The following is a 26030-nucleotide window of genomic DNA, read 5'->3' as shown; positions in this document are numbered from 1 at the left end:
ATCAAATTAGGTTATGATTTTACAAAGTAAGCACCAAAACATCATGGTAGACAATAAATTTGACAGTAAAAGTAGTTCAATACGCAGTAATGCTATGTAGTAATTACTGTATTTACGAATTTAGCACCAAAATATCGCGCAATATTGAAAACACTGACTACAAAAATGGCTTGGATAATCCAGAGGCTTGGATAAGCGAGGCTTGGATAAGTGAGACTCTACTGTATATAGATACTAGCTGTGCCCGGCCACGCGTTGCTGTGGATAGGACTTAATTTTTCTTTTCTTTTTGTTGTATGAACGTAGAGGCGTGGATGAGAGGTTGTGCTGTCAATTTTCGAGGTTGTGGGGCGTTTAGTTTAGTTGTTTTGTCCGGCGCCGTGATTCCATTACCCTTTTATATATATAGATTGTACTATACGACTATATTGCAATATTATTAGTAATATTACATGTAATATAAATCTAGCATTATAATATTGTAATATTATTATTATATTGTATTACATTATAATATTTTAATATTATATGCATATACAATACATTACATTTTTATATATATAGATAATAATAATACAACTTTATTTCTAGACCGCCCTCACTCCCCAGAGGGACTCAGGGCGGTTAAATCTTCAGCAAGCTACTTACTGTGAGCTCATCTTCATCGGAATTGAAGAGATTGTCAAGGTCCGTGTATGAGACAACTAGGTCGTTTTCATGAAACAAACTAGTGGACGCCGTGCGATTGTGGGGAGGAATACGCTGGGCGTCTAGTGCTGAAAGGAGAAAAGGCTCAACATCAGGCAGACGTTCAATTATAGCAGTTTGACTTTGCATTCAGTTGTGAGCCCAACAATCCAACATAAGCGACACTCTACTGTACTTATCTGTAAATCGCTTTGATCCTTGAAAGCAGCATCTCACTTAAATTTAACTATTCTAGTTGGGCTTTTCGAAAATAAACTAAGCACCACACGTTTTTAGAAAACGGGAAACCTACCTTGTTTGACCGAAGGACTAAAAAGAGACATTGCATCTTCCCCAACGTTGGGTGCCCCATCGTCCGTCTGCAGAGAAAAAGAAACACCAGTATGTGTCAACAGGGGGCAACTTTGTTACTATTTTGTTACAGTAATTGCGCATGCGCATAATTAGGGAAACTTTCAGGGCTCCTTTCTCCCTCATTTTTAAAGCTATTGGCATGAAACTTGCTACAATGGTAGAACACCTTGACCGCTGTGAGACCACCAAATTTCAGAACATTTCACTTATCCATGGATTTTTGGGGAATTTTCAAAGTGTTTACAAATAACATTTAAAAGAAACTACAAGAGCTACCTATTTGAATTTTATATACAATACACAAGATAACCAGGGCATCAATCTCTGGAAGTTTCAGAAATTTTGTGGATTTTTTAAAATAATTTTTATTTATAGTTTTAAACAGGTACATTGAAAGTGGGAGAACATTTTGATTAATAGGACAGTAGGAAAAGAATAAGAAAGAAGAGGAAGTTAAAAAGAGAAAGAAAAAATAAATAAATAAATAAAAATTAAAAAGGAAAAAAAATTGTTGACTTCCATCCATATTTATATTGTCTTCGATCCAATCCCGAATCTCCTCCATTTTCTATCATTCCTTCTTTATGTCTTAACTTCCCTAAATTCACGTCTTTCTTGTTATTATTAGCATTGTCTAAATGTTCTTTAATTATATTATAGTAAATTTCTTTTCTTTTCTAATAAAGTCAAGAAGTGGTTGCCAATCTGTACATTTCTTTGGTAGACCCTGTTGTTTCTTTATTAGGTACGTTAATCTGTCCATATTCTTAATTTCTATTAGTTTTATTAGCCATTGGTCTACGTTCGGTATATCTTCTTGTCTCCAATTTTTCGCGTATATAATCCTCACTGCTGTTGTCATATAATTCAATAGGAGTTCATCATTTTCTGTTAGTTTTATATCTGTAATTCCTAGGAGTATATATTCTGGTCTCAATTGGTATTTAAAATTCAAAATTGTTTAAGTCAACTCGTGGATTTCTTTCCAGTATTTTCTAGCTTTTTCACATGTCCACCACATGTGGAAAAAAGATTTGTGGATTTTAAGTTTAGACAAAAACAATTTCTCCTCCCAAAGAGCAACAACAGTAATCCCTTTGAATGCCTGTCTGTCTTTATGACACACAACCACACAACTTCAACCTAGCATAGATTTCTACCATTACTTACTTACTTGAGTCCTCTTTGCAGAGTCAATAATTTTATTTATTATTATTAGACTGACTGCAAATGGCTGGCTTCAGATGCTGAGCGTGGCATTCTGGGAAATGTAGTTTAGGACAGGGTTATTTTGCATTCTCTGCCACAGAGGACCTCGCCTTCCCAAACTACATTTTAAGAAAACTGTGTCTTCAATCTCCCGCCCATTCACTTCTATAGTCCCTCCCACACCAAAGAGGTCAAACTGGCAAATCAACATACACACGGAATTACAGGTTAGCAAATATATGTAACCTAAACCCGCTTTTTCCTTCCTGCCTCTTATTCCACGTCTGCCGTATCTTAATTTTAGATCGTTGCCCTGAGTGATGGGACTCAGTGATGGGAGCTTTGGCTGCTAAAGGGCAGGATAGAACATTGTTACTGCAAATGCTTTAAATATTCTGTGTCCTGACCACAGCTCTTTCATTTTAAAAATCTGCATGAATTTTCAAGTTCTGAAACTGTTCTCACAGCTTGGACCCAAAGAACTTCCCGATATATACTTAAAAAGATTAGATTTTTTTTTCGACTTCACTCTTTGAAGGGCAAACCCTGCTGCTCCACAGCCATCTTTTTTTCCGAAGACAAATCCCAAAGTAGGCAGCTCTGAAATGCTCTCGCCCCCAGGCTGTTAAACCACTCGGTCAGCACCTTTGCTTCGCTACTCACCTTGTGTTTCTTCCCAACTTCTCTTTCGCTATTCTGCCTGTCCTTTTTGTCCGGAAAGGGGAAGTCTTCATCTCCATCGACGAATGCATACGGATCCATCTCCGGCTCCTGGTCGGCTACTATTGCTGCGAGATACTGATTCTTGCTCTGGTACTGCTGTACCAATTCATCAGAGACCTTTAGAGGTTTCCTGCATTGCACCATTAATCTGTAAAGAAGAAAGAGCCGTGGTTTCAGTGGATAAGAGCTGGAAATGCAGGTGGATTTAGTGGATTGAACATTTCATTGCTTCTCACACTAATTTCTCGCCCACTTTCCAATGAGCTTAGGACAGGGGTCTCCAAACTACGGCCCGCGGGCCACGTGCAGCCCATCAAAGCTATTTAACCGGCCCGGGGTCTCTTCCAACCCTCTTTTATTATTATTATTATTATTATTATTGTTATTGTTATTATTAACACAAGATGAGTCCACAGCAGACACTCTGCTGGCTGTTGTGTTGGATCACACGTTGGACACTTCCCAAGTGTCTAGGACTGTGTGATGTATTATTATTAGTATTATTATTATTATTATTATTATTATTATTATTATTATTATTATTATTAGAAATACAAGATGATTCCACAGCAGACACTCTGCTGGCTACTGTGTTGGATCACACGTCAGACACTTCCCAAGTGTCTAGATCTGTGTGATGTATTATTATTATTATTATTATTATTATTATTATTATTATTATTATCACAACAAGTTGAGTCCACAGCAGACACTCTGCTGGTTGTTGTGTTGGATCACACGTCGGACACTTCCCAAGTGTCTAGGACTGTGTGATGTATTATTATTATTATTATTATTATTATTATTAGAAGAAGAAGAAACACAACAAGATGATTCCACAGCAGACACTCTGCTGGCTGTTGTGTTGGATCACACGTCGGACACTTCCCAAGTGTCTAGGACTGTGTGATGTATTATTATTATTATTATTATTATTATTATTATTATTATTATTATTATTATTATTAGAAGAAGAAACACAACAAGATGATTCCACAGCAGACACTCTGCTGGCTGTTGTGTTGGATCACACGTCGGACACTTCCCAAGTGTCTAGGACTGTGTGATGTATTATTATTAGTATTATTATTATTATTATTATTATTATTATTAACACAACAAGATGATTCCACAGCAGACACTCTGCTGGCTGCTGTGTTGGATCACACGTCAGACACTTCCCAAGTGTCTAGGACTGTGTGATGATGTATTATTATTATTATTATTATTATTATTATTATTATTATCACAACAAGATGAGTCCACAGCAGATGCTCTGCTGGATGTTGTATTGGATCACACGTCGGACACTTCACAAGTGTATAGGACTGTGTGATGTATTATTACTATTACTATTATTATTATCACAACAAGATGAGTCCACATAAAAAGCCTGAAAGAGTTGATTTTTGGATTACATCTCTCAGATGCTTCACATCCACCTGGGCGTGCTCAGTCTGAAGGAGTAATGTTCCCAAGTTCTGGGGATAGGAGCAGTTATATTTACTTATGTATTTATTATTTATTTGCGACATTTATATCCCACTCTTCTCACCCCGAAGGGGACTCAGAGCGGCTTACAAATCAAATGAACATACAATGTATTATTAGCATAGCACAATATAAGCATTAAATTACTATATTGTACTATATCATTATATGGTAATATTATTAGTAATATTACATTTAATATATAATATATAATTAATATTATTATATTATATTATTAATAGTATAATATTGGCGCAGGCTGGAGAGCAAGCCAGCTGCAACCAATCACTCTGACCAGGAGGTCATGAGTTCGAGGCCCGCTCGGAGCCTATGTTTGTCTTGTCTTTGTTCTATGTTAAAAGGCATTGAATGTTTGCCTATATGTGTAATGTGATCCTCCCTGAGTCCCCTTCGGGGTGAGAAGGGCGGGATATAAATGCTGTAAATAAATAATAATAAATATATACAATATACAATATATTATATATTTATAAATATATAACCTCTCAAGCACGAAGAAATGGAAGACCCTCTTCCCAAGTAACCCTCAAAAGTCATCCGAAAATAGCTTTGCATGTTGGCCTTTTTAGCGAAGGGGCTTTCTTGTGTATCATGTTAGAATTTTCCCTGGACTGTCCTTTGGGGAAGCAACAAACTAGAAGCAATTGAATGCTAGAGACAGCTGGAATTTCTATCCAGAGTAGGGCTGGGAGCAGCTGGAATGCTTGCACGAGCGTGGCATCATCCCACTCCAACGATTTTCAAACTTTTCATCTTCCCACGTCAGCCCTGTATGTTCGCCACTCCAGAATGCTGCCCACGAAGAAGCACATTACCGGGGCCTGTCAGGGCAGGTTTCCAAATTGTTATTCTACATATTTGTGTGGGTTTAATTTTAAAAAAGTAACACTGAGATCCTGACTTTCTGCACTAAACAGAGGCAGCCCCAGTGGCTTTATATAATACAGGAAAAAAAACCCAATGGGAAAAAATAATACTTATTGGCATTTAAAGCACCGACAGACAACAGAGGATGTAGCACAACCTAACAGCACAGAACGACGCAAAGCGCAAATATAAATCAAGTAACTAATAGGTGAGAAGCCTGCCAGAACAACAAAGTCCTCAGCTTTGAGCAAATCACAGAGGATGTTCTGTAGCCTATGCATATCAGCACATTACATCCCAACACACTTTTCGATCGAGCACGTTTCGGATGTAACACATGCAACAGCTTGAACATTTAAAAGACTGTGCTCTTCTTTAGGAACATTCCTGATCCTGAAACCTACAACCTTCTTATGTAGTAGTAATGGGCTTCTTATGTCTGCTCCCAGGCTCTGAAACTCCCAACAAAGCAAGGCTAGATCTTTTACTTTATTTATTTATATTTATTTATTTACTACATTTATATCCTGCTTTTAAAAAAATTAATTACAGTAGAGTCTCACTTATCCAACACTCGCTTATCCAACGTTCTGGATTATCCAACACATTTTTGTAGTCAATGTTTTCAATATATCATGATATTTTGGTGCTAAATTCATAAATACAGTAATTACTACATAGCATTACTGCGTATTGAACTACTTTTTCTGCCAAATTTGTTGTCTAACATGATGTTTTGGTGCTTAATTTGTAAAATCATAACTTAATTTGATGTTTAATAGGCTTTTCCTTAATGCCTCCTTATTATCCAACATATTCACTTATCCAACACTCTGCCGGCCCATTTATGTTGGATAAGTGAGACTCTACTGTATATATATATACACACACACACACACACACACACATATATATATATATTGTTTTTCTCATTTTTTTTAAAAAAAATCTTTTTTTTTCTCTTTCTATCTTCTTTCTCTCCCTTTTTCATTCAATCTTTACTATAAATACTATTGTTCTCACTCTTTCCATGTTTAGAAATACAGTAGAGTCTCGCTTATCCAAGTTAAACGGGCCAGCAGAATGTTGGATAAGCGAATATCTTGGATAATAAGGAGGGGTTAAGGAAAAGCCTATTAAACATCAAAATAGGTTATGATTTTACAAATGAAGCACCAAAACATCATGTTATACAACAAATTTGACAGAAAAAGTAGTTCATTACACATTAGTTCATTACACAGGCCCGGGCTGTGGCGCAGGCTGGAGAGCAAGCCAGCTGCAACCAGCTGCAATTAATCACTCTGACCAGGAGGTCATGAGTTCGAGGCCAGCTCGGAGCCTGGGTTTGTCTTTGCCTCTGTTCTATGTTAAAAGGCATTGAATGTTTGCCTATATGTGTAATGTGATCCGCCCTGAGTCCCCTTCGGGGTGAGAAGGGCGGAATATAAATGCTGTAAATAAATAAATAAATAAATAAATAATTATTGCTATGTAGTAATTACTGTATTTACGAATTTAGCACAAAAATATCACGATATATTGAAAACATTCGACTACAAAAATGTGTTGGATAATCCAGAACACTGGATAAGTGAGACTCTACTGTACTTAATAAAAAAATATTTTTTAAAAATTTGGAGTCCAGATTTCAGCCTCTTCATTCCAGAGATCCCAATGGACTGTTTAGTACAAGCTTGGATGTCTGGGGACACCCACAAAGGGATTTTGCTCTTGACTGAAGTTTTTAAAAAAATCTCGAGTGGAAACTATAACATCATAGGAATAATTGCTTTTCTGGCAGGGAAGGCAAAGAAGTATTCAACTAAATGCCAAGTCTTCTTGCAGGAATTTGTGACAAACACCCAGTCAGGGAAGGAAATATATAAATATATATACTAGCTTTGCCCGGCCACGCATTGCTGTGGCTTATGGGAATCCTAGGTTGGCCAGGTGGAATAGCAGTGGATAGCCTTGCAGTCTCAAAGCCTGGCCGTTTTCTGGAGTAGCTGGAGCTTTTTGTTGTATGAACGTAGAGGCATGGATGAGGGGTTGTGCTGCCAAGTTTAGTGTTTCTGGGATGTGTAGTTTTGTTGTTTTGTCCTAGGCCGAAACTTCGTTACCCTTTTATATATATAGATAAGCCACCTTCAAAAGTAGCATGCAGATGTATTGAAACAGCATCTCTAGCAAAGATAAAACTCCAGGAAAGGAAAACCATTGCTTCCCTAAACCGGGCCTCCCTATTATCCAATAGATCCGGTTATCCGACATTCGGCCCGCCTGTTTAAGTCGGATAACCGGAACTCTACTGTACGTGGAAACAACTTTCTCCATGCAAAACCATGGTCTGATTCCCACTGTCAGTCCCAACGAAAGTGATCCCAATGAATCAACGGCCCGAAATAGAGACATGTATTTGCCTATGGGATTTGTTTGTTGACAACTACAATGGCTGCCTGAGCAGGTCCGCTCTCTTGAAAGCATCACAAAACAATCATCTCCTCAAAAGGAAATCAACCAAATGGGAAATGTATTATCTAAAAAAAAATGTATTAATAATATGGAATAAATATAAAAGCCACCCCATTAAAGAGAATTCCAAAATAATGCCAGTGATAATGGAGAAGAAATTTCCTAAAAACTTAAAAAATGTGATGGATAAGGAATTGAAAGGAAGAAATTAGACAAAATTGGAAGTTGGAGGGAGCAAATAAAGGAGAAAAACAACATAAAGGGAATCCTAGGTGACTTAAATATATCATGGCTTCATTGGGTTCAACTAGATCAATGGTTCCAATATTGGCTTAGAAAGAGCTGGGAGGAAAGAGAACCAACAAAATTTGAAAAAATATAGTATTACACGCACAACGGGTAGAACACTGGGGGAAGGAAAATATTTAATTACAGTAGAGTCTCACTTATCCAACGTTCTGGATTATCCAACGCATTTTTGTAGGCAATGTTTTCAATACATCGTGATATTTTGGTGCTAAATTTGTAAATACAGTAATTACTACATAGCATTACTGCGTATTGAACTACTTTTTCTGTCAAATTTGTTGTATAACATGATGTTTTGGTGCTTAATTTGTAAAACTTCATTTGATGTTTAATAGGTTTTTCCTTAATCGCTCCTTATTATCCAACATAAAGCTACGGACAATGCAGTTGCTGTTGCCCGCTTTTGGTCTAAAACTATTTAGTTGCTTGTGATTTCCTTTTTTTATCATTTTAAAATGTATTTGTTATGCAATGCTTTTGACACAAAAATTTTAAAAATCCAACATATTCACTTATCCAACGTTCTGCCGGCCCATTTATGTTGGCTAAGTGAGACTCTACTGTATATGAATTTTCTTTGTAACAAAATGAATAGTAATGTAATAAAAATTTATTTTAACAAAAGGAACTGACAGGATAAAAACCCATCGGATCCCAAAGTTTAACGAATGCTAAGAAATTCTTTTTTTGTCTGGAATTTGAACTTAAGCTCTACTTAAGTACACAGGGTCTATTCCCATCCCAATTTGCACTTCCAGAATTTGCAGCACTTTATCAGTCACCTTGTGTTTACAATATTTATATGGTGCACCTTACCCAGTCTACTTTTACAATCTCTCAGTTTTAATCCATGTTTTTATTAGTTCTTGTTTTTTATTGGCTAATGTTTTATTTTATTTTATTTATTTATTTTATTGTGCAAGTTGTTGTCTATTGCTGTGTTTTATACTGCTACTGTTTTTATTCGGGCTTGGCCCCATGTCAGCCGCCCTGAGTTCCCTCCGGGGAGATAGAGGCGGGGTATAAAAATAAAGTTATTATTATTATTATTATTATTATTATTATTATTATTATTACTTACTCTGTGGCCGACGAGACAGCATCCAACCCTGCCGATCCCATGGGGTCGTCCCGAAACTTTTCGCTGGGTAGCTGGGGTGGCAAGAAATCCATGTCCTTTCTCTTTGGAACCTTGTAAAACTTCCAGGTGGAATCAGTGTCTTCTTCCTCCAAGTTCACTGCCGTCCCGACGTACATGGTGGGCTCGATGACTTCTGGAAACGGAGCTGGGAAGGTCTGGGACAAGCCCTCTATCCGATCCTCCATGGCTTTGGGAGGAACCAAAGGGTCCGGAGTAGGCATGTGGTAGAAATGCTGGTTCTGGGGCGTGGAAGGGGTTTTGGTGGCCCCCTCGTCGGCAACGTCGCACGGGTGGGGACTGAGGGGCGGCGGCTGGGGCGAGGTGGCCATCTCCGTGCCGTGCATCTGGGGCGTCTTGGCCACGTCGCTCGTTCGGAGGTTGGAAAACCTCACTTGGCTGTCTGAGGCCGTGATCACGAGCCTCTGGCTGGCGGAGTCGGCCTCCATGGCCACATCGTCACTGATGGACACGCGATGGTGGAAGGGGGTCAAGGGGCGCTTCTGGGGCTTGTCCCCTTTCTCTGGCTTCTCGTTCGCCTTGTGCTTTGCAACCGCTTGCTGCTGCTGGCCCACGGGCGGCACCGTCCCCTGCTGAATGGCCAGCCTTGGCTTGAGATTTTTGTGCCTGGAGTTGGGCAGAGAGAGAAGGCAGAATATTCAATGCTTATATAAACAATGCAGAGCTAGATATCTATATATATAAAAGAGTGATGGCATCACGGCGACCGACAAAACAACAAAACTACAGGCCCCCCAACCTCGAAATTTGACAACACAACCCCTCATCCATGCCTCTAGGTTGATACAACAAAAAGAAAAGAAAAATAAAGTCCTAATTAGAGAGAGAGGAATAATTGCTTTTATCCAATTGCTGCCAGTTAGAAGGCTAAGCTCCACCCACTTGGTCTCCTAGCAACCCAGTAAAAAATAATTAAAAACACTAAAAAATTAATACAATAAAATACTATGATAACAGAAAATAACTAAAAATAATACAAGAAAATAATAAAATATAATGAATAAAAAGATAACTTACAATAAAATTAATAAAAAAATACAAATAAAGATTACACAATAATTTTTAACCAATACCACCACCACTTTGCCACAGCAACGCGTGGCCGGGCACAGCTAGTAGATCTATAATTATATATGCTAATTTCACATATGCATTTCCCCCTGAAACGTTTGCAACTCCCCTCTGTGTGTGTGTGTGTGTGTGTGTGTGTATTTCCCCCCTTTAATATAAGCAAGCCGTATATATACCCTGTTTCCCCGAAAATAAGACAGTGTCTTATATTAATTTTTGCTCCCAAAGAGGCGCTAGGTCTTATTTTCAGGGGATGTCTTATTTTTCCACAAAGAAGAATTCACATTTATGGTTGAATTTTTAAAAAATGAAAATTTATTATCTACTGTACAGTAGTTGTCATCACAAACCAGCATAACCAAACTGTGAATCCTTTCATGAATTTCTATATGTTATTGCTATACTGTTTTTAAATTACTGTTTTAAATTTCTGTCATATGTAAATTTATGTTGTTGTTGGGCTTGTCCCTGTGTAAGCTGCCTGGAGTCCCTTCTGGGAGATGGAGGTGGGATAGAAGAATAAAGTTATTATACTATTATTATTATTATTATTATTATTATTTCTTGTTACTACCTTAATTACCTTTTGTACAACAATCCTGCATGCTTCCAAACAAAAACTTTGCTAGGTCTTACTTTCGGGGAGGCCTTATATTTAGCAATTCAGCAAAACCTCTACTAGGTCTTATTTTCTGGGGATGTCTTATTTTAGGGGAAACAGGGTAGGTAGGTAAGAATATATTCATATATATCCAGACATCTCTCTTTATATAGATATTTGCAGAGACTTGCAAACATATGAGGGTAAATTCATATATAAAAATAATGTATATATATGGCTACAAATACACAGGTACATGGATCTATATGTATAAAGGATTTGCAAAGACATGCAAACATTTGAGTGGAAATACATATATAAAATTAATGTATATAGATAGATACACATAAAAAGGTACATAGGGATGGCAAAAGCTTGCAAGGGGTTAATGCCTATATATCTATAGGAGAGTTTAACAAATATTTCAGGGGAAAATGCTTTCATAAGATTAATGAATATATATTTTTCTTCTTCCTGACTTGCAAGAGTGTTTCTCTTTTCAAAACATTCCCTTGATCAAGAGCGAGGGAGTCTTTGCAAAAGTTATGTTTTTATTGCTGTGTTTTTCATGTGTTTTATAATGATTGTGATTGTTTTAATGCCTTTTAAATTTATTTGTGTGTTTTTGTATTTGATATTACTGTATGCTGTATACTGTATGCTGGCTTTATATCTGTAAGCCGCCCTGAGTCCCTCTGGCGGGGTACAAAAATAAAATTATTATTATTATTATTATTATTAAATACACAGATGAGGGAAGAAGAGAGAAACAGATCATATATTGCAAGCAATAGCCTGCAGGCTCCCATTGCAGGCCTTGACCTTGACCCGATTATAAGCCGAGGGAGGCTTTTTCAGCTCATAAATAAGGGCTGAAAAACTCGGCTTATCTTCGAGTATATATGGTATATATGATTGTTTCCTATCCAAACTGTGAGGGCCATCTGCCATTGACTACTCAGTAGAAAAGAAAACAAAGAAAATTCCAAAAGCCTATACCTGTTTTGGCAGGACTGCTTTTGTTTTGTTTTGTTTTTTAATCAAAAGGAATGATGTAAATCCACTAAATAAATAAAAGTTTCAAGGAAGTATATACACAGTGCCCAGTATCTCATTAGGTCTTGATAAAGAGAAACAAACACACGGAGACAGACAGATAAGCACACAAAACGATATAGAAAATCATCAGCCATTGACTCTATGGTTATTTTTACAATACCGGAAAGAAGTGTACCTTGAACAAATGCAATTTGTCCTCTGAGTGGCTTCAACAAAGTCCCAAAATGCGATTTTATCCACCGTCTCCTCTTCACACAAGCCATTTGATGTAGCGGAATACTTCCTCCTACATTGCAGAACAAGAAGAAAGAGAATTACTAGGTTTTTGAAATGCATTACATTTCAAAATGAGGTAGACAAAAATAACAAGAAGTTACTGACAGCTGATGTGTAGAGTTATAGTTCACCCATATTCAGAGAACACTGAACCCAGAAAGTGATGGATCTGGACCTAACTTGGCACATGGACCCAACATGGCCAACTGTGAATACTGGTGGAGTTGGAGGATTGACCCAAGATTTTTGGGAATTGTAGTTCACTCACATCCATATGGGAGCATTCATAAAAAACAAAAGCAAAGACTGAGTTGTTTCCTAAGACATCTATATATATAAAAGAGTGATGGAATCACGGCACCAGACAAAACAACAAAACTACAGGCCCCCCAACCTCGAAATTTGACAACACAACCCACCATCCACGGCTCTAGGTTGATACAACAAAAAGAAAAGAAAAATAAAGTCCTAATTAGAGGGAGAGGAATAACTGCTTTTATCCAACTGCTGCCAGTTAGAAGGCTAAGCTCCTCCCACTTGGTCTCCTAGCGACCCAATAAAAAATAATAAAAACACTAAAAAATTAATACAATAAAATACTATAATAACAGAAAATAACTAAACATAATACAAGAAAATAATAAAATATAATAAACTAGCTGTGCCCGGCCACGCGTTGCTGTGGCAAAGTGGTGGTGATATTGGTTAAAAATTGTTGTGTAATTTTTATTTGACGTTATTTGTATTTTTTAATTAATTTTATTGTAAGTTATCTTTTTATTTATTATATTTTATTATTTTCTTGTATTATCTTTAGTTATTTTCTGTTATTATAGTATTTTATTGTATTAATCTTTTAGTGTTTTTAATTATTTTTTAGTGTTTATTATTATTTTTTATTGGGTTGCTAGGAGACCAAGTTGGAGGAGCTTAGCCTTCTAACTGGCAGCAATTTGATAAAAACAATTATTCCTCTCTCTCTAATTAGGACTTTATTTTTCTTTTCTTTTTGTTGTATCAACCTAGAGGCGTGGATGATGGGTTGTGTTGTCAAATTTTGAGGTTGGGGGGGCCTGTAGTTTTGTTGTTTTGTCGGTCACCGTGATGCCATCACTCTTTTTTATATATATATATAGATAAAAAGATAACTTACAATAAAATTAATTAAAAAATACAAATAACATCAATAACAATTACACAACATTTTTTAACCAATACCACCACCACTTTGCCACAGCAACGCGTGGCCGGGCACAGCTAGTAGTGTAATATACGACAACACTGATATGACCTAACACCCAAAAACAAACAAGGCCGTTTCCACATAACCTGGGCATCACCAGGCTAGTAAAAAATAAAACTCCCCTTTAAATTAAAGGGACTTTCTAAAGGAGTTCTGTCTTGTACTTCCAAGATGTCTCCATTTAGGACATAAAGGCAAACTCCAGCAGTGAGAGGGAAAAAGGATCTGTTTTCGAGACCTGGCAAGTGTGAAAACCCAGAGAGCTCAGACGACTGCAAACTCATTAACTGCTTGATCAAAGATTACCATTTTAAATACATTAATTAATCCGGAGTGTGCCTGATGTTTTGAAAAGGGAATTAAGGAGGAGATCGACAGGAGCAATGGACTCAGGTAAAAGGATTATAGGCCTGACTAAGAAATTCCAGACTTCTTTGATGAGGGCCCAAGACTTTTCTTGTTGGCAATATAGTGGTATAGTACAATATAATAATATATAATGCTTATATAATACTCTTATTATACTATACTAATATTATAATATATTGTATATACATCTAATATTGATAATAATATTATAATGTAATACAATATAATAATACAGTATTATAATTGTATTACATGTACAGTAGAGTCTCACTTATCCAACATTCTGGATTATCCAACGCATTTTTGTAGTCAATGTTTTCAATACATCATGATATTTTGGTGCTAAATTAGCCAACACAGTAATTACTACATAACATTACTGCGTATTGAATTACTTTTTCTATCAAATTTGTTGTTAAACATGATGTTTTGGTGCTTAATTTGTAAAATCATAACCTAATTTGATGTTTAATAAGCTTCTCCTTAATCTCTCCTTATTATCCAACATATTCGCTTATCCAACATTCTGCCGGCCCGTTTATGTTGGATAAGTGAGACTCTACTGTATTACATGTACTATTACTAATAATATTTCAATATAGTTGTATAATACAATATAGTAATATATAATGATTATATTGTGCTTTGCTAATAATATACTAGCTGTACCCAGCCACGTGTTGTTGTGGCTTATGGGAATCATTTGTTGGCCAGGTGGAATAGTAGTTAAAAAAACAGCGTTTCCTGGTCTTCTCATTTTGACTTTATTTTTCTATGTTGTTTTTTTGTTTGTTTGAAAGACATATTTTGGATGACTATGTCTTTTGTGGCCAAATTGGATGTGATTTGTTCAGTGGTTTTGTTGTTTACCCCACAGTAAAACGCACATTACGTGCGTGTGTGTGTGTGTGTGTATATATATATATATTGTAAGCCGCCCTGAGTCCCCTTTGGGGTGAGAATGGCGGGATATAAATGTTGCAAATAAATAAATAAATAATAACTTTAAAATGCACTATTGTGCTGCAAAGAAGAAGAATGGAAGTACAAACCTACCTTCCTATTTTAATACCCAAGTCCTTATTCCCAAAGTCTGCCCTATCCCTCTTTTATTATACTTTTGAAAATCTCTAATAAATAAAAAAACAAATTCTTTTTTTCAAAGGCAACCTACTTGGTGAGTGCTCTGTTCATATTGCATTCTTGCCAAACTCGATCGACCACTTGATTGGCCAGCTTTCGAGGAATTCGGCCTCCATGGTGACTAGTGCTGTCTGAGCTGAACGCGTCCGAAACAGACGAGAGCTTCACCCACTTCTGGGCCGAACGGGCATCAACTGAAGAGACAGCGGGAAACACCAACGTTCATAAGGCTTTCTATCTAATGTGGCCATAATTCAAAAGGAAATCTCTCAAATGTTATTATCTCCAAGTTATAAACTCAAGTGCCAACTCTGTGCTATAGATGATCTCATAAGACCATAGGTAAGCAAAGAGACCTCCAAAGACCATCTAGATGGGCTCATAAGACCATCAGTAAGGAAAGGGACCCTTAAAGGCCATCTAGATGATCTCATCAGGCCATCAGAAGAACATAGATAAGGAAAGCGACCCTCAAAGACCATCTAGATGGTTTCATAAGACCATAGGTAAGGAAAGGGGCCCCCAAAGGCCATCTAGACAATCTCCTAAAACCATAGGTAAGGAAAGAGACCCTCAAAGGACATCTAGATGGTCTCATAGGACCATAGGTAAGGAAAGTGACCTCCAAAAGCCATCGAGATGGTCTCATAAGGCCATAGCTAAGCAAAGAGACCTTCAAAGACCAGCTAGACAATTTCATAAAACCACAGATAAGCAAAGAGACCTCCAAAGACCATCTAGATGGTCTCATAAGACCATAGTTAAGGAAAGGGGACCCAAAAGGCCATCTAGACAATTTCATAAAACCATAGGTAAGGAAAAGGGCCCTCAAAGGCCATCTAGACAGTCTCATAGGACCATATGTAAGGAAAATGACCTCCAAAAGCCATCTAGATGGTCTCATAAGGCAATAGCTAAGCAAAGAGACATTCAAAGAACATCTAGACCATCTCATAAGACCATAGATAAGCAAAGAGACCTCCAAAGTCCAGGTAGACTTACGTCAACCCAAAGTCTAAAGTTTAGGACAGGGGCCAGGTCAAGGACCTTGGAGGGCCTTAGTTTGGTGACTCCAGGACTATAGCAACAGTGGATTGCTGTAATTTTTGGCATGCTTGTTCATGCAAGTTATTCTAAAACAGTGGGTCCCAACCTTTGGGTCTCCAGGTGTTTTGGACTTCAGCTCCCACAGTTCCTAACAGCTGGTAAGCTGGCTAGGATTTCTGGGATTTGAAGTCCAAAACACCTGGAGGCCCAAAGCTTGGGCCTCGACAAGGTGATAATTGAAGCTGCTCCTTATTAAGGGGATATGTGTCACAGTTATGAAAGGAAGATGATGCAACCAGGAGAGGTGAGCAAAGTTCCTTCAACATTTTGAAACATAAAGACCAAGGATGACTAATCTATATTAGGTGTCCCAGAAGTGCTGTGGGCAGCTGTAAGCACTTTTAAAGAAGCCATGGCCAACTACTCATGCAACTACTACTTCTCCCCGTTGCATGATACCTGTTTGAACATCTTCTGGGGACGTTGGTGGAGTCAAAGTCACCGAGGACATTGCTGGATCTCTCGTCGAAGCAGGCACTTGATGGACACCCAAGCAGTTGCTTGACCCAGGAGCACTAGGAGTAGGAATGTCTGTCTGAGGAACTAAAACAAAGCATGCTGGGTAGACCATCCGCACACCAGCTAGAAAGAAAAAAAGGCAGATACAGTTTATTCATTCTATAGTTCTATTGGAAATACCGTACATACTTGATAAGACTACCCAATCATTATTCTCATCTTCAATGTAAATGTGTTTATGTATCCTTTTAATAATAGAGTAAAACAATAAATGTGATAATAATAATAATAAAATACAGTAAAAGAATAAATGTAATAATAAACGGAGTAAAAGAATAAATGTAATAATAATAAGATGCGAGTGGAATAATAAATGTATTAATATGCCTGTATAATTAAAAGCCTGTATAATTTTTGCCTCTATATATATTGCGCTATGCTCTGACTCATTGTTCTGATATGCTGTTTTATCCTGTTTTATGCTGTTACATGGTTTTATGGTTTACATTGGTTTTAATGTATGATTGTTTATTATATATGACATTGAGCTTGTTCCCCATGTGAGCCACCCAAGTCCCCCTGGGGGAGATGGGAGCTGGATATAAAAATAAAGTATAATAATAATAATTAAAAATAGAGTAAAATAAATGTAATAGTAACAATAACAATAGAGTAAAATATTCAGTGCAATAATAATAGAGTAAAATAACAAATGTAATAATACCAATAATAATAGAGAATAATAATAAATGTACAGTAGAGTCTCACTTATCCAAGCTAAACGGGCTGGCAGAAGCTTGGATAAGCGAATATCTTGGATAATAAGGAGGGGTTAAGGAAAAGCCTATTAAACATCAAATTAGGTTATGATTTTACAAATTAAGCACCAAAACTTCATGCTATACAACAAATTTGACAGAAAAAGTAGTTCAATACGCAGTAATGTTATGTTGTAATTACTGTATTTATAAATTTAGCACCAAAATATCACGATATACTGAAAACATTGACTACAAAAATGGCTTGGATTATCCAGAGGCTTGGATAAGCGAGGTTTGGATAAGTGAGACTCTACTGTACCATATATACTCGAGTATAATCCAACCCGAATATAAGCCAACCAGGGCCCTTGCCCGAGTATAAGCCGAGGCAGGCTTTTTCAGTCCTAAAAAAGGGCTGATAAACTCGGCTTATACTTGAGTATATACAGTATTTAAGGGCATTTATAGGACGTCTTCACTTATCAACCACAAGGATTCTGCGGTCGACATTATTCCATACTTTGTTTTCTTCCAGCATTTTAGCATCCTCTCCAATTCTGCCATATGGCCATGCACATGACTGAACTCTAGCGCAGCATGGCTTTCTCGACAGTCAGCTGGCTTCCTTGGCTTTTATGCATTGCGCTTTTTCTGGTATGTCACACAAAGAGACTGACAGGTTGTGTAGCTCTCCAAAGCCATCTCTAACTGACATCAAATATCCCACTCTCTAAATATTTCCACCAGTTTGGGGGATTGGGACGTGATGGGAAGAGCAAGACTCATCATCGGTTTGTTCCCGCCACAACTTGGCTGTGCTCTAGATTGTGCCCAATCTGGGTTCTAAGCAGGCAGAGAACCCAGGCGCATGAGTCACCGAGCACATGAAGAAGAGCCCCTGCCAAAAGGGATGCTATGGGGAGAAATCCACAGCCAGCCTCCCCCTCAGCATCTGAAGCGCCACTGGGACAGAAGGAGAAACCCAGGAGGAGGCAATGCCCAAGTGCCAGAGCTGGCTCTCTCCGCTCCTTGGAAGGCAATGATTCACTCCGCAAGACTGGAAGACCATCAGCTTTAAAAAGTTGCTTTATTTCTACCAGCCTAGTCATATTTCTCCCTGTACTCCCCCTCATATCATTTCCCAAGCTCTAAGAAAGACCCATGCCTTCTTTTCTTGGAATATTTCACCCAGGTTTAGCTTTCCATCATCATCACCAACCACAGACTCCTTTATGTTCCTAATAAAATTAAGTCCAGAGTGGAAATCATCTATCCGACAGATGGCAAGCTATTTAACCTCAGCAGACTGAAAGCTAAAACCAAGTTCTAGAACTCCAAGATGTCGATGGTAACGTTGTATGTGCGTATTCAGAAGACCTACAGGCCACTCTAAACACCTTGGCAGAAGCATACGAAAAACTTGGCCTCTCACTGAACATCAAGAAAGCCAAAGTGCTTCTCCAGCAGTCATCAGCCAATCTCTCTCCAATGCCAGAAATACAACTTAATGGTGTAATGTTAGACAACATTGACCATTTCCACTACCTTGTCAGCCACCACTCCACAAAAGTCAAAATCGACACTGAAATATATCACCACCTGAGCTCTGCGAGTGCAGCATTCTTCTAAGTGAAGCAGAGAGTGCTTGAGGATCAAGAAAGGCAAAGCGCTCTTCCAGCAATCACCAGCCAATCCCTCTCCAATGCCAGAAATACAACTTAATGGTGTAATGTTAGAAAACATTGATAATTTCCACTACTTTGTCAGCCACCACTCCACAAAAGTCAAAATCGACACTGAAATATAACACCGCCGGAGCTCTGCAAGTGCAGCATTCTTCCAAATGAAGAAGAGAGTGTTTGAGGATCGAGCTCTGTGAGTGCAGCATTCTTCCAAATGAAGCAGAGAGTGTTTGAGGATTGAGAAAGCCAAAGCGCTCTTCCAGCAGTCACCAGCCAATCTCTCTCCAATGCCAGAAATACGGTGTAATGTTAGAATACGTTGACCATTTCCACTACCTTGTCAGCCACCTCTCCACAAAAATCAACACTGACACTGAAATATAACAACAGCTGAGCTCTGCGAGTGCAGCATTCTTCCAAATGAAGCAGAGAGTGTTTGAGGATCGAGAAAGCCAAAGCACTCTTCCAGCAGTCACCAGCCAATCCCTCTCCAATGCCAGAAATACAGCTTAACGGTGTAATGTTAGAATACGTTGAACATTTCCACTACCTTGTCCGCCACCACTCCACAAAACATTGACACTGACATATAACATCGGCTGAGCTCTGCGAGTGCAGCATTCTTCCGGATGAAGCAGAGAGTGTTTGAGGATCGGGACATCCATAGGAATACCAAGGTGCTTGTTTACAAGCTACTGTCCTCCCAACCCTGTTATACCCCTAATAATATCCTATGTGAGAGCTGTTCGACAGTGGAACTCTCTCCCTCGGGCTGTGGTGGAGGCTCCTTCTTTGGAGGCTTTTAAGCAGAGGCTGGATGGCCATCTGTCAGGGGTGCTTTGAATGCGATTTCCTGCTTCTTGGCAGGGGGTTGGACTGGATGGCCCATGAGGTCTCTTCCAACTCTATGATTCTATGATTCTTTCTTATAAAATATTTTATTAAAATATTTATTTCATCAAACAGACTAAAACTACCTAAAAGCATATCTAATTCAACAATAGTCTGAGGATTTCAAGAGGAACTTCATCCTTCATTTAAAAATTTGGGCATCTTTCTTTTACACTGTGAGCCATTGCAGAAGAGGAAATCTTTCCCGCTTAGGAGCAAAAGGGACTGCTTTTCGAGCATGGCTAGTTATTCGCAGTCATTCTTTCTGTAAGCTTTGACATTAAGGGATTGGGACATCCTTGTAATTAATAGAAAGGTTTTAAATCTCTCAACCAACGATTGCAGTGAGTAAAATATCTATTACCACTGAGTTATCTTTGTCAGTAATAGCATCATAAGACCCCCAGTTCCTGAGCCTTTAATTGCCTGATGAAAAGGAGTAGCTGTTAACGTTCAAATTGCCCTCTCCTTGCCTCTCTCAAACAAAGGCATGGCCAGATAGAACATTTAAGAAATAATTCCCTGGTTCTGAGACCCTGCTATGTTTTAATTTTAAAATTAAATACAATTAGGGCTGACTTGACAGTGGGGTTAAAAGGACTGATACACTTTGGTACAGAAGTGCAGACGTAATCTGCGAGCAAGTCATAAAACAGAGAGATGACGAAAAGACACAAATACGATACCAGGTAAGGGAAGTTTGTGAGACATACTGAAACAAACCAGATCAAACAATCAGTGTTTGTGGTTGCCAATGTAAATAAATAGTAGGGAAAAGGTATACATTTAATCCACACTGATCAGTACAAAGAGGGACTTGGTTTTCACTGTTAGAATGGCAGCGCTTCACAGATAATTGTGTTACATTTATATGGTTACAAGGCACATCATGAAACAAAGCTAAGCTCAACGATACTGTTCCAATTGGTGCTATGGACTTACTTCTATGTACCATGTGTGTACTTAGTATGTTCATATTTTATATTTTAACTATGTTAACTCAGCTGAGTCCCTTTGGGGAGATAGAGGCGGGGTACAAAATAAAGTTATCATCATCATTATTATTATTATTATTATTATTATTATTATTATTTCTTAGGCAATCCCTCATTGTCCGAGTATGATGGTCTTCCAAGTGTAGTGTCTCAGCGGTGGACACGTAGGTGACTGTAGAGCCCAATTCTTGACCCGCTTGTTCTTACACAGTGAGGACATTATTATTATTATTATTATTACTGTTGTTGTTGTTGTTATTATTATTATTACCTACCTGTATCAACTACCTCATGCTTACAAAACCCACCTGGCTCACTTTTGCCCAGTTTGTTTATACGATTCTATTTTTCTGTTTTAATCCATGCTATACTAATGTTCGCCATTTTATCCTTTGATGTTAATGTTTAATTCTTATATTTGCTCGCGGTTCTATTATTTGATGTGTTTTATGTTTGTTATTGCATTTGCCTGGGCTTTGGCCCCATGTAAGCCGCCTGAGTCCCCTTAGGGAGATGGAGGTGGGGTATAAAAATAAAGTTGTTGTTGTTATTATTATTATTATTATTTTATGACACAGCAAACAAGATAGATATGCTGGATTTCGTATCACAAAGTCACAAGTCGAACACTTCCCAAGTGTCTAGGACTGTGTGATGTATTTTCGGATGATGCGTGCAGATCCCATTATAATAGTCATATAATAATAATAATAATAATAATAATAATAATAGACTATTATAATGTTTATGAAAATAATAGGATATAACTTGGTGGCGCAGATTTGAATCCGGGGAGCAGAGTGAGCACCCGCTGTTAGCCCCAGCTTCTACCAAACTAGCAGTTCAAAAACATGCAAATGTGAGTAGATCGATAGGTCCTGCTTTTGTAAACATGAGATAGTTGATAAAGTGCTACAAGATCCTATTAATAATTATTATTATTTTGGTCTGGTACACATGGTACACAGAAGTGCATAAACAATTACATAAAAACAGAAAAATAAGAACATTATAACAAAATAAACCCACCCATGAAGTATAAACTGCCAATTCTTAGTTATAGGTGCTCAAGATAGAGGAAATAAGTTTAGAAGCTTCAAAGCCTGGCTGCTTCTTGCCTGGGGGAATCCTTTGTTGGGAGGTGTTAGCTGGCCCTTATTTATTTATTTAGGTGACAGTCCATCTTTCCTATCCTAGGTTGCTAATAAGTGAATTCAGAATCAAAACAGTTACTCCTAAATGCTACAATGTCTCTTATCATATTGTATTATTAGTATTATTCGTATCCTACCGACAAGGACTTCCACGGCTGCCAGAGAGTCGTCCTCCCAATCCATCTCCTCTTGTTTCTCCTCCAGTCCCTCTTTCAGGTTGGAGGTGATCGGATAGAACTGCTTCCATTCGCCAATCAGTTTCTTCGTCGCGGAATCCGACAGCTTGAACGACTGTCCCGTGAGTGTGCCGTTTAATCCAAAAGGACTCAGAATAACTAGAAGTTAAGGCGAGAAAGGAAAAGGGTCAGGCTCATTACACACAAACGCAGTGATGTATAACCAAAGTCTGTTTCCGTGTCGCAAGTGACTAAATCCACGGCTGCGTGGGCCGACAGACTGGTAGAAAGTGGAGGGCATACTTGTACGGCTAGCTAATTCTACACAACAAGGACATGATAGGGCCGCTTCTGGAACGACAAAGTCTCTTTTGTTAGAGGCTTATTAAAGAGCGGCTACGGAGCCTTTTCTTCAAGATGGCTTTCAGGGGCTGAAATATCGGAGGCGGTCCAGGTTTCATGGTAAACATTCAAGTCCAGAACATTTATTAGAGATGTGCGCAAAAATCTTTCGTACTATCGTTTTGTTTCGGCCGTTCATCGACGCAAAACAAAAGATGACATTTTCGTAGGAAACGAAAGGAGACACGAAAACGAAAGCCGGCCAGTCATCGTGCTTGCTTTCGTTTTGGCCCCGTAACAATAAGCAAGTGCTGCTCTCCCATGACAGCTGATATGTACAAATGGGCATTAATAATAATATTAATAATAAAATATAATAAAACTTTATTTGTATCGGATGTGTGCCAATGGGTCTTAATAATAATATTAATATACAGATTAATGACCATCATTATTCTGGGACCCTAAGCCAAGTCTGAGAGAGGAGTGCCTCCCCATTACATCGGATGTGTGCCAATGGATCTTAATAATAATATTAATATATAGATTAATAACAATAGTTACTCTGGGACCCTAAGCCGAGTCTGAGAGATTAGTGCCTCCCCATTACATTCAATGTGTGCAAAATGCATCTTAATAATAATAGTATTAATATATAGATTAATAACAATAGTTACTCTGGGACCCTAAGCCGAGTCTGAGAAAGGAGTGCCTCCCCATTACATTCAATGTGTGCAAAATGCATCTTAATAATAATAGTATTAATATATAGATTAATAGCAATAATTACTCTGGGACCCTAAGCCGGGTCTGAGAGAGGAGTGCCTCCCCATTACATTCAATGTGTGCAAAATGCATCTTAATAATAATAGTATTAATATATAGATTAATAACAATAATTACTCTGGGACCCTAAGCCGGGTCTGAGAGAGGAGTGCCTCCCCATTACATTCAATGTGTGCAAATGCATCTTAATAATAATAGTATTAATATATATAATAACAATCGTTACTCTGGGACCCTAAGCCGAGTCTGAGAGAGGAGTGCCTCCCCATTACATCCGATGTGTGCAAATGCGTCTTAATAATAATATTATTAATATATAGATTAATAACAATCGTTACTCTGAGACCCCAAGCCGAGACTGAGAGAGGAGTGCCTCCCCATTACATCTGATGTGTACCAATGGGTGTTAATAATAATATTAGAATAAATAACGATAGTTATTCTGGGACCCTAAGCTGAGTTTGGAAGAGGGGTGCCTCCCCATTATACTGGATGTGTACCAATGGGTCTTATATTATAATATATAATAACGATAATTACTCTGGGACCTTAAGCTGAGTCTGGAAGAAGAGTGCCTCCCCAAGACAGCTGGGTATTAATAATAATAATACTGTATTATGAATAAAAATAGTACTCTGGGGAAAACCCAAATGTTTTAAAAATTGGTGGGCTAAAAGGGGTCGAAATGCTCTTGGTGTGTGGTGATTTTCACACCTCTAGCCCCAAAACCAGGGGGGGGGGGTTAGCCTTGGAAGCCCTCCATTGCTGCCAACGGTCTGAAAAATTTCATTTTTTAAAAAAAATTTTTTTTTGTAAATCAGACAAAAATTCTGTTCGTACAGGCGCCCCATTTTCATTAGCGGGAACAAATACGAAAATGAGATGGAAACGAATGAAACTACACAAAACGAACAGCAATCCCATACCAAAGCACAACACTAACATTTATACCACAAAATATTTTACCCTAAGGTATATATATTTTTAAAAAAATCAGTTGCCAATGTAAACCCAATGGATTCCATGGCTTATTCAGATGGTTTTAGAAGCTTTCAAATCTTCACACACAAAAGGAAGGGGGACATGAACGTAACACACACACCCAAAGCATGAAGAGTCTCTTAAGTCTGGTTTAACAATTCGTAGTCCCATGTTACGAAACAGGCTCTCACTGCTGACAAGTTGGAAACCTTGGTAGAACAGACACTCAGAAACAGACGTGCCTAGGCTCTGTTTCAATTAGCAGGATAGACTGCGCTGCGCCGAGCTGCACTGCAGCGAGGAACCTCCCTTTGCTGTCAATCTCAGGACAAGGACTGATTGTCCCTCATTAAAATGTATGTGTGTCGAAACAGTGCAAGTTATGTAAGGCCCAGTGTAGTCTCACCGCAGCTAGAAATTAATCCATCTGAGCATCTGACACAGAAGCGTCTCATGAAAGAGAGCGGTGGCAGTAGGTAACAATATTCCTGCACACAGAGAGAGAACGAGGGAATGCTTAAAGGATTACTATCATCTTTTGAAGTGGTTATCTGCCGATCAGTGTAAAAGATGGAGAGTGCAGTAACTGAGAGAGGATGGCTTCTGAAAGTGCAATATAGCGCTCAATGTTGGTTGACAAAGTTACTCTTGGCTATCAAATCAATGCTCAAAAGTGAAGGTAACCACATCTCCTCAAAAAGTCACACATACAATGCATTCTGTATCTATCTATATATATAAAAGGGTAATGAGATTTCGGCCTAGGACAAAACAACAAAACTACACATCCCAGAAACACTAAACTTGGCAGCACAACCCCTCGTCCATGCCTCTACGTTCATACAACAAAAAGAAAAGAAAAATAAAGTCCTAATTAGAGGGAGAGGAATAATTGTTTTTATCCAATTGCTGCCAGTTAAAAGGCTAAGCTCCACCCACTTGGTCTGCTGCCAGTTAAAAGGCTAAGCTCCACCCACTTGGTCTCCTAGCAACCCACTCAGCCCAGGGGACAGGCAGAGTTAGGCCTCAGGCTTCTTCCACACTGCCTATAAAATACAGATTATCAGATTTGAACTGGATTATATGGCAGTGTAGACTCAAGGACCTTCCACACAGCTATATAATCCATTTAGAATCTTATATTATCTGCTTTGAACTGGATTATCTTGACTCCACACTACCATACTCAATCGACAGACCCAGTTTTTTGAACTGAACACGCCTACCTGCATTTTATAATGTGTTTTATGAATACTGATGTAAGTTAATAATAATTTTTAATTGATTTATATTGCACTGTATAATTTTTATATATCCACTCTGAGTCCCTTTCGGGGTGAAAAGGGCGGAATATAAATACAGTCAATAAATAAATATTCTTTTACAATTGGGGAAAGAAATAGATAGGACGTGGTATTTGCGTATTTACTTCTACCACAGTCATTTCTAAAGATAGTGTTAGGGAATCCTTTGGTATATAACAATGTGAAGTATCTAATCACTGTAATCCCTGGTCTTGATTTCCTTTAATCAGTTCTTTTTACAATAACACATTGGTGGTTGCTTCAATTTGTAATACTTTGTGTTTTCAGAGAAGAAATGGAGCCATCGAGGATTC

The 26030-nt window shown here is 38.1% G+C and overlaps 1 protein-coding gene across 1 annotated transcript in view; it reads right to left on the bottom strand.

Moving 5' to 3' along the window:
- The window catches only part of med13 (mediator complex subunit 13), a 123160-nt gene that overhangs the window by 34852 nt on the left and 62278 nt on the right, over window positions 1-26030 (bottom strand). Inside the window, exons 5-12 of the mRNA XM_062960314.1 lie at window positions 22265-22462; window positions 16585-16767; window positions 15110-15272; window positions 12223-12333; window positions 9239-9922; window positions 2935-3142; window positions 1001-1067; window positions 649-776 (exon numbers count right to left, since the gene is read on the bottom strand). Coding sequence (XP_062816384.1) covers window positions 649-776; window positions 1001-1067; window positions 2935-3142; window positions 9239-9922; window positions 12223-12333; window positions 15110-15272; window positions 16585-16767; window positions 22265-22462 — 1742 coding nt within the window. The remainder of the gene's footprint in view (window positions 1-648; window positions 777-1000; window positions 1068-2934; window positions 3143-9238; window positions 9923-12222; window positions 12334-15109; window positions 15273-16584; window positions 16768-22264; window positions 22463-26030) is intronic.

The sequence above is a fragment of the Anolis carolinensis genome, unplaced genomic scaffold (assembly GCF_035594765.1).
Source record: "Anolis carolinensis isolate JA03-04 unplaced genomic scaffold, rAnoCar3.1.pri scaffold_7, whole genome shotgun sequence".
NCBI classification, from domain to species: Eukaryota; Metazoa; Chordata; class Lepidosauria; order Squamata; family Dactyloidae; genus Anolis; species Anolis carolinensis.
Note: the sequence above shows the minus strand (reverse complement) of the source record. Positions and strands in the feature narration are given on the sequence as shown.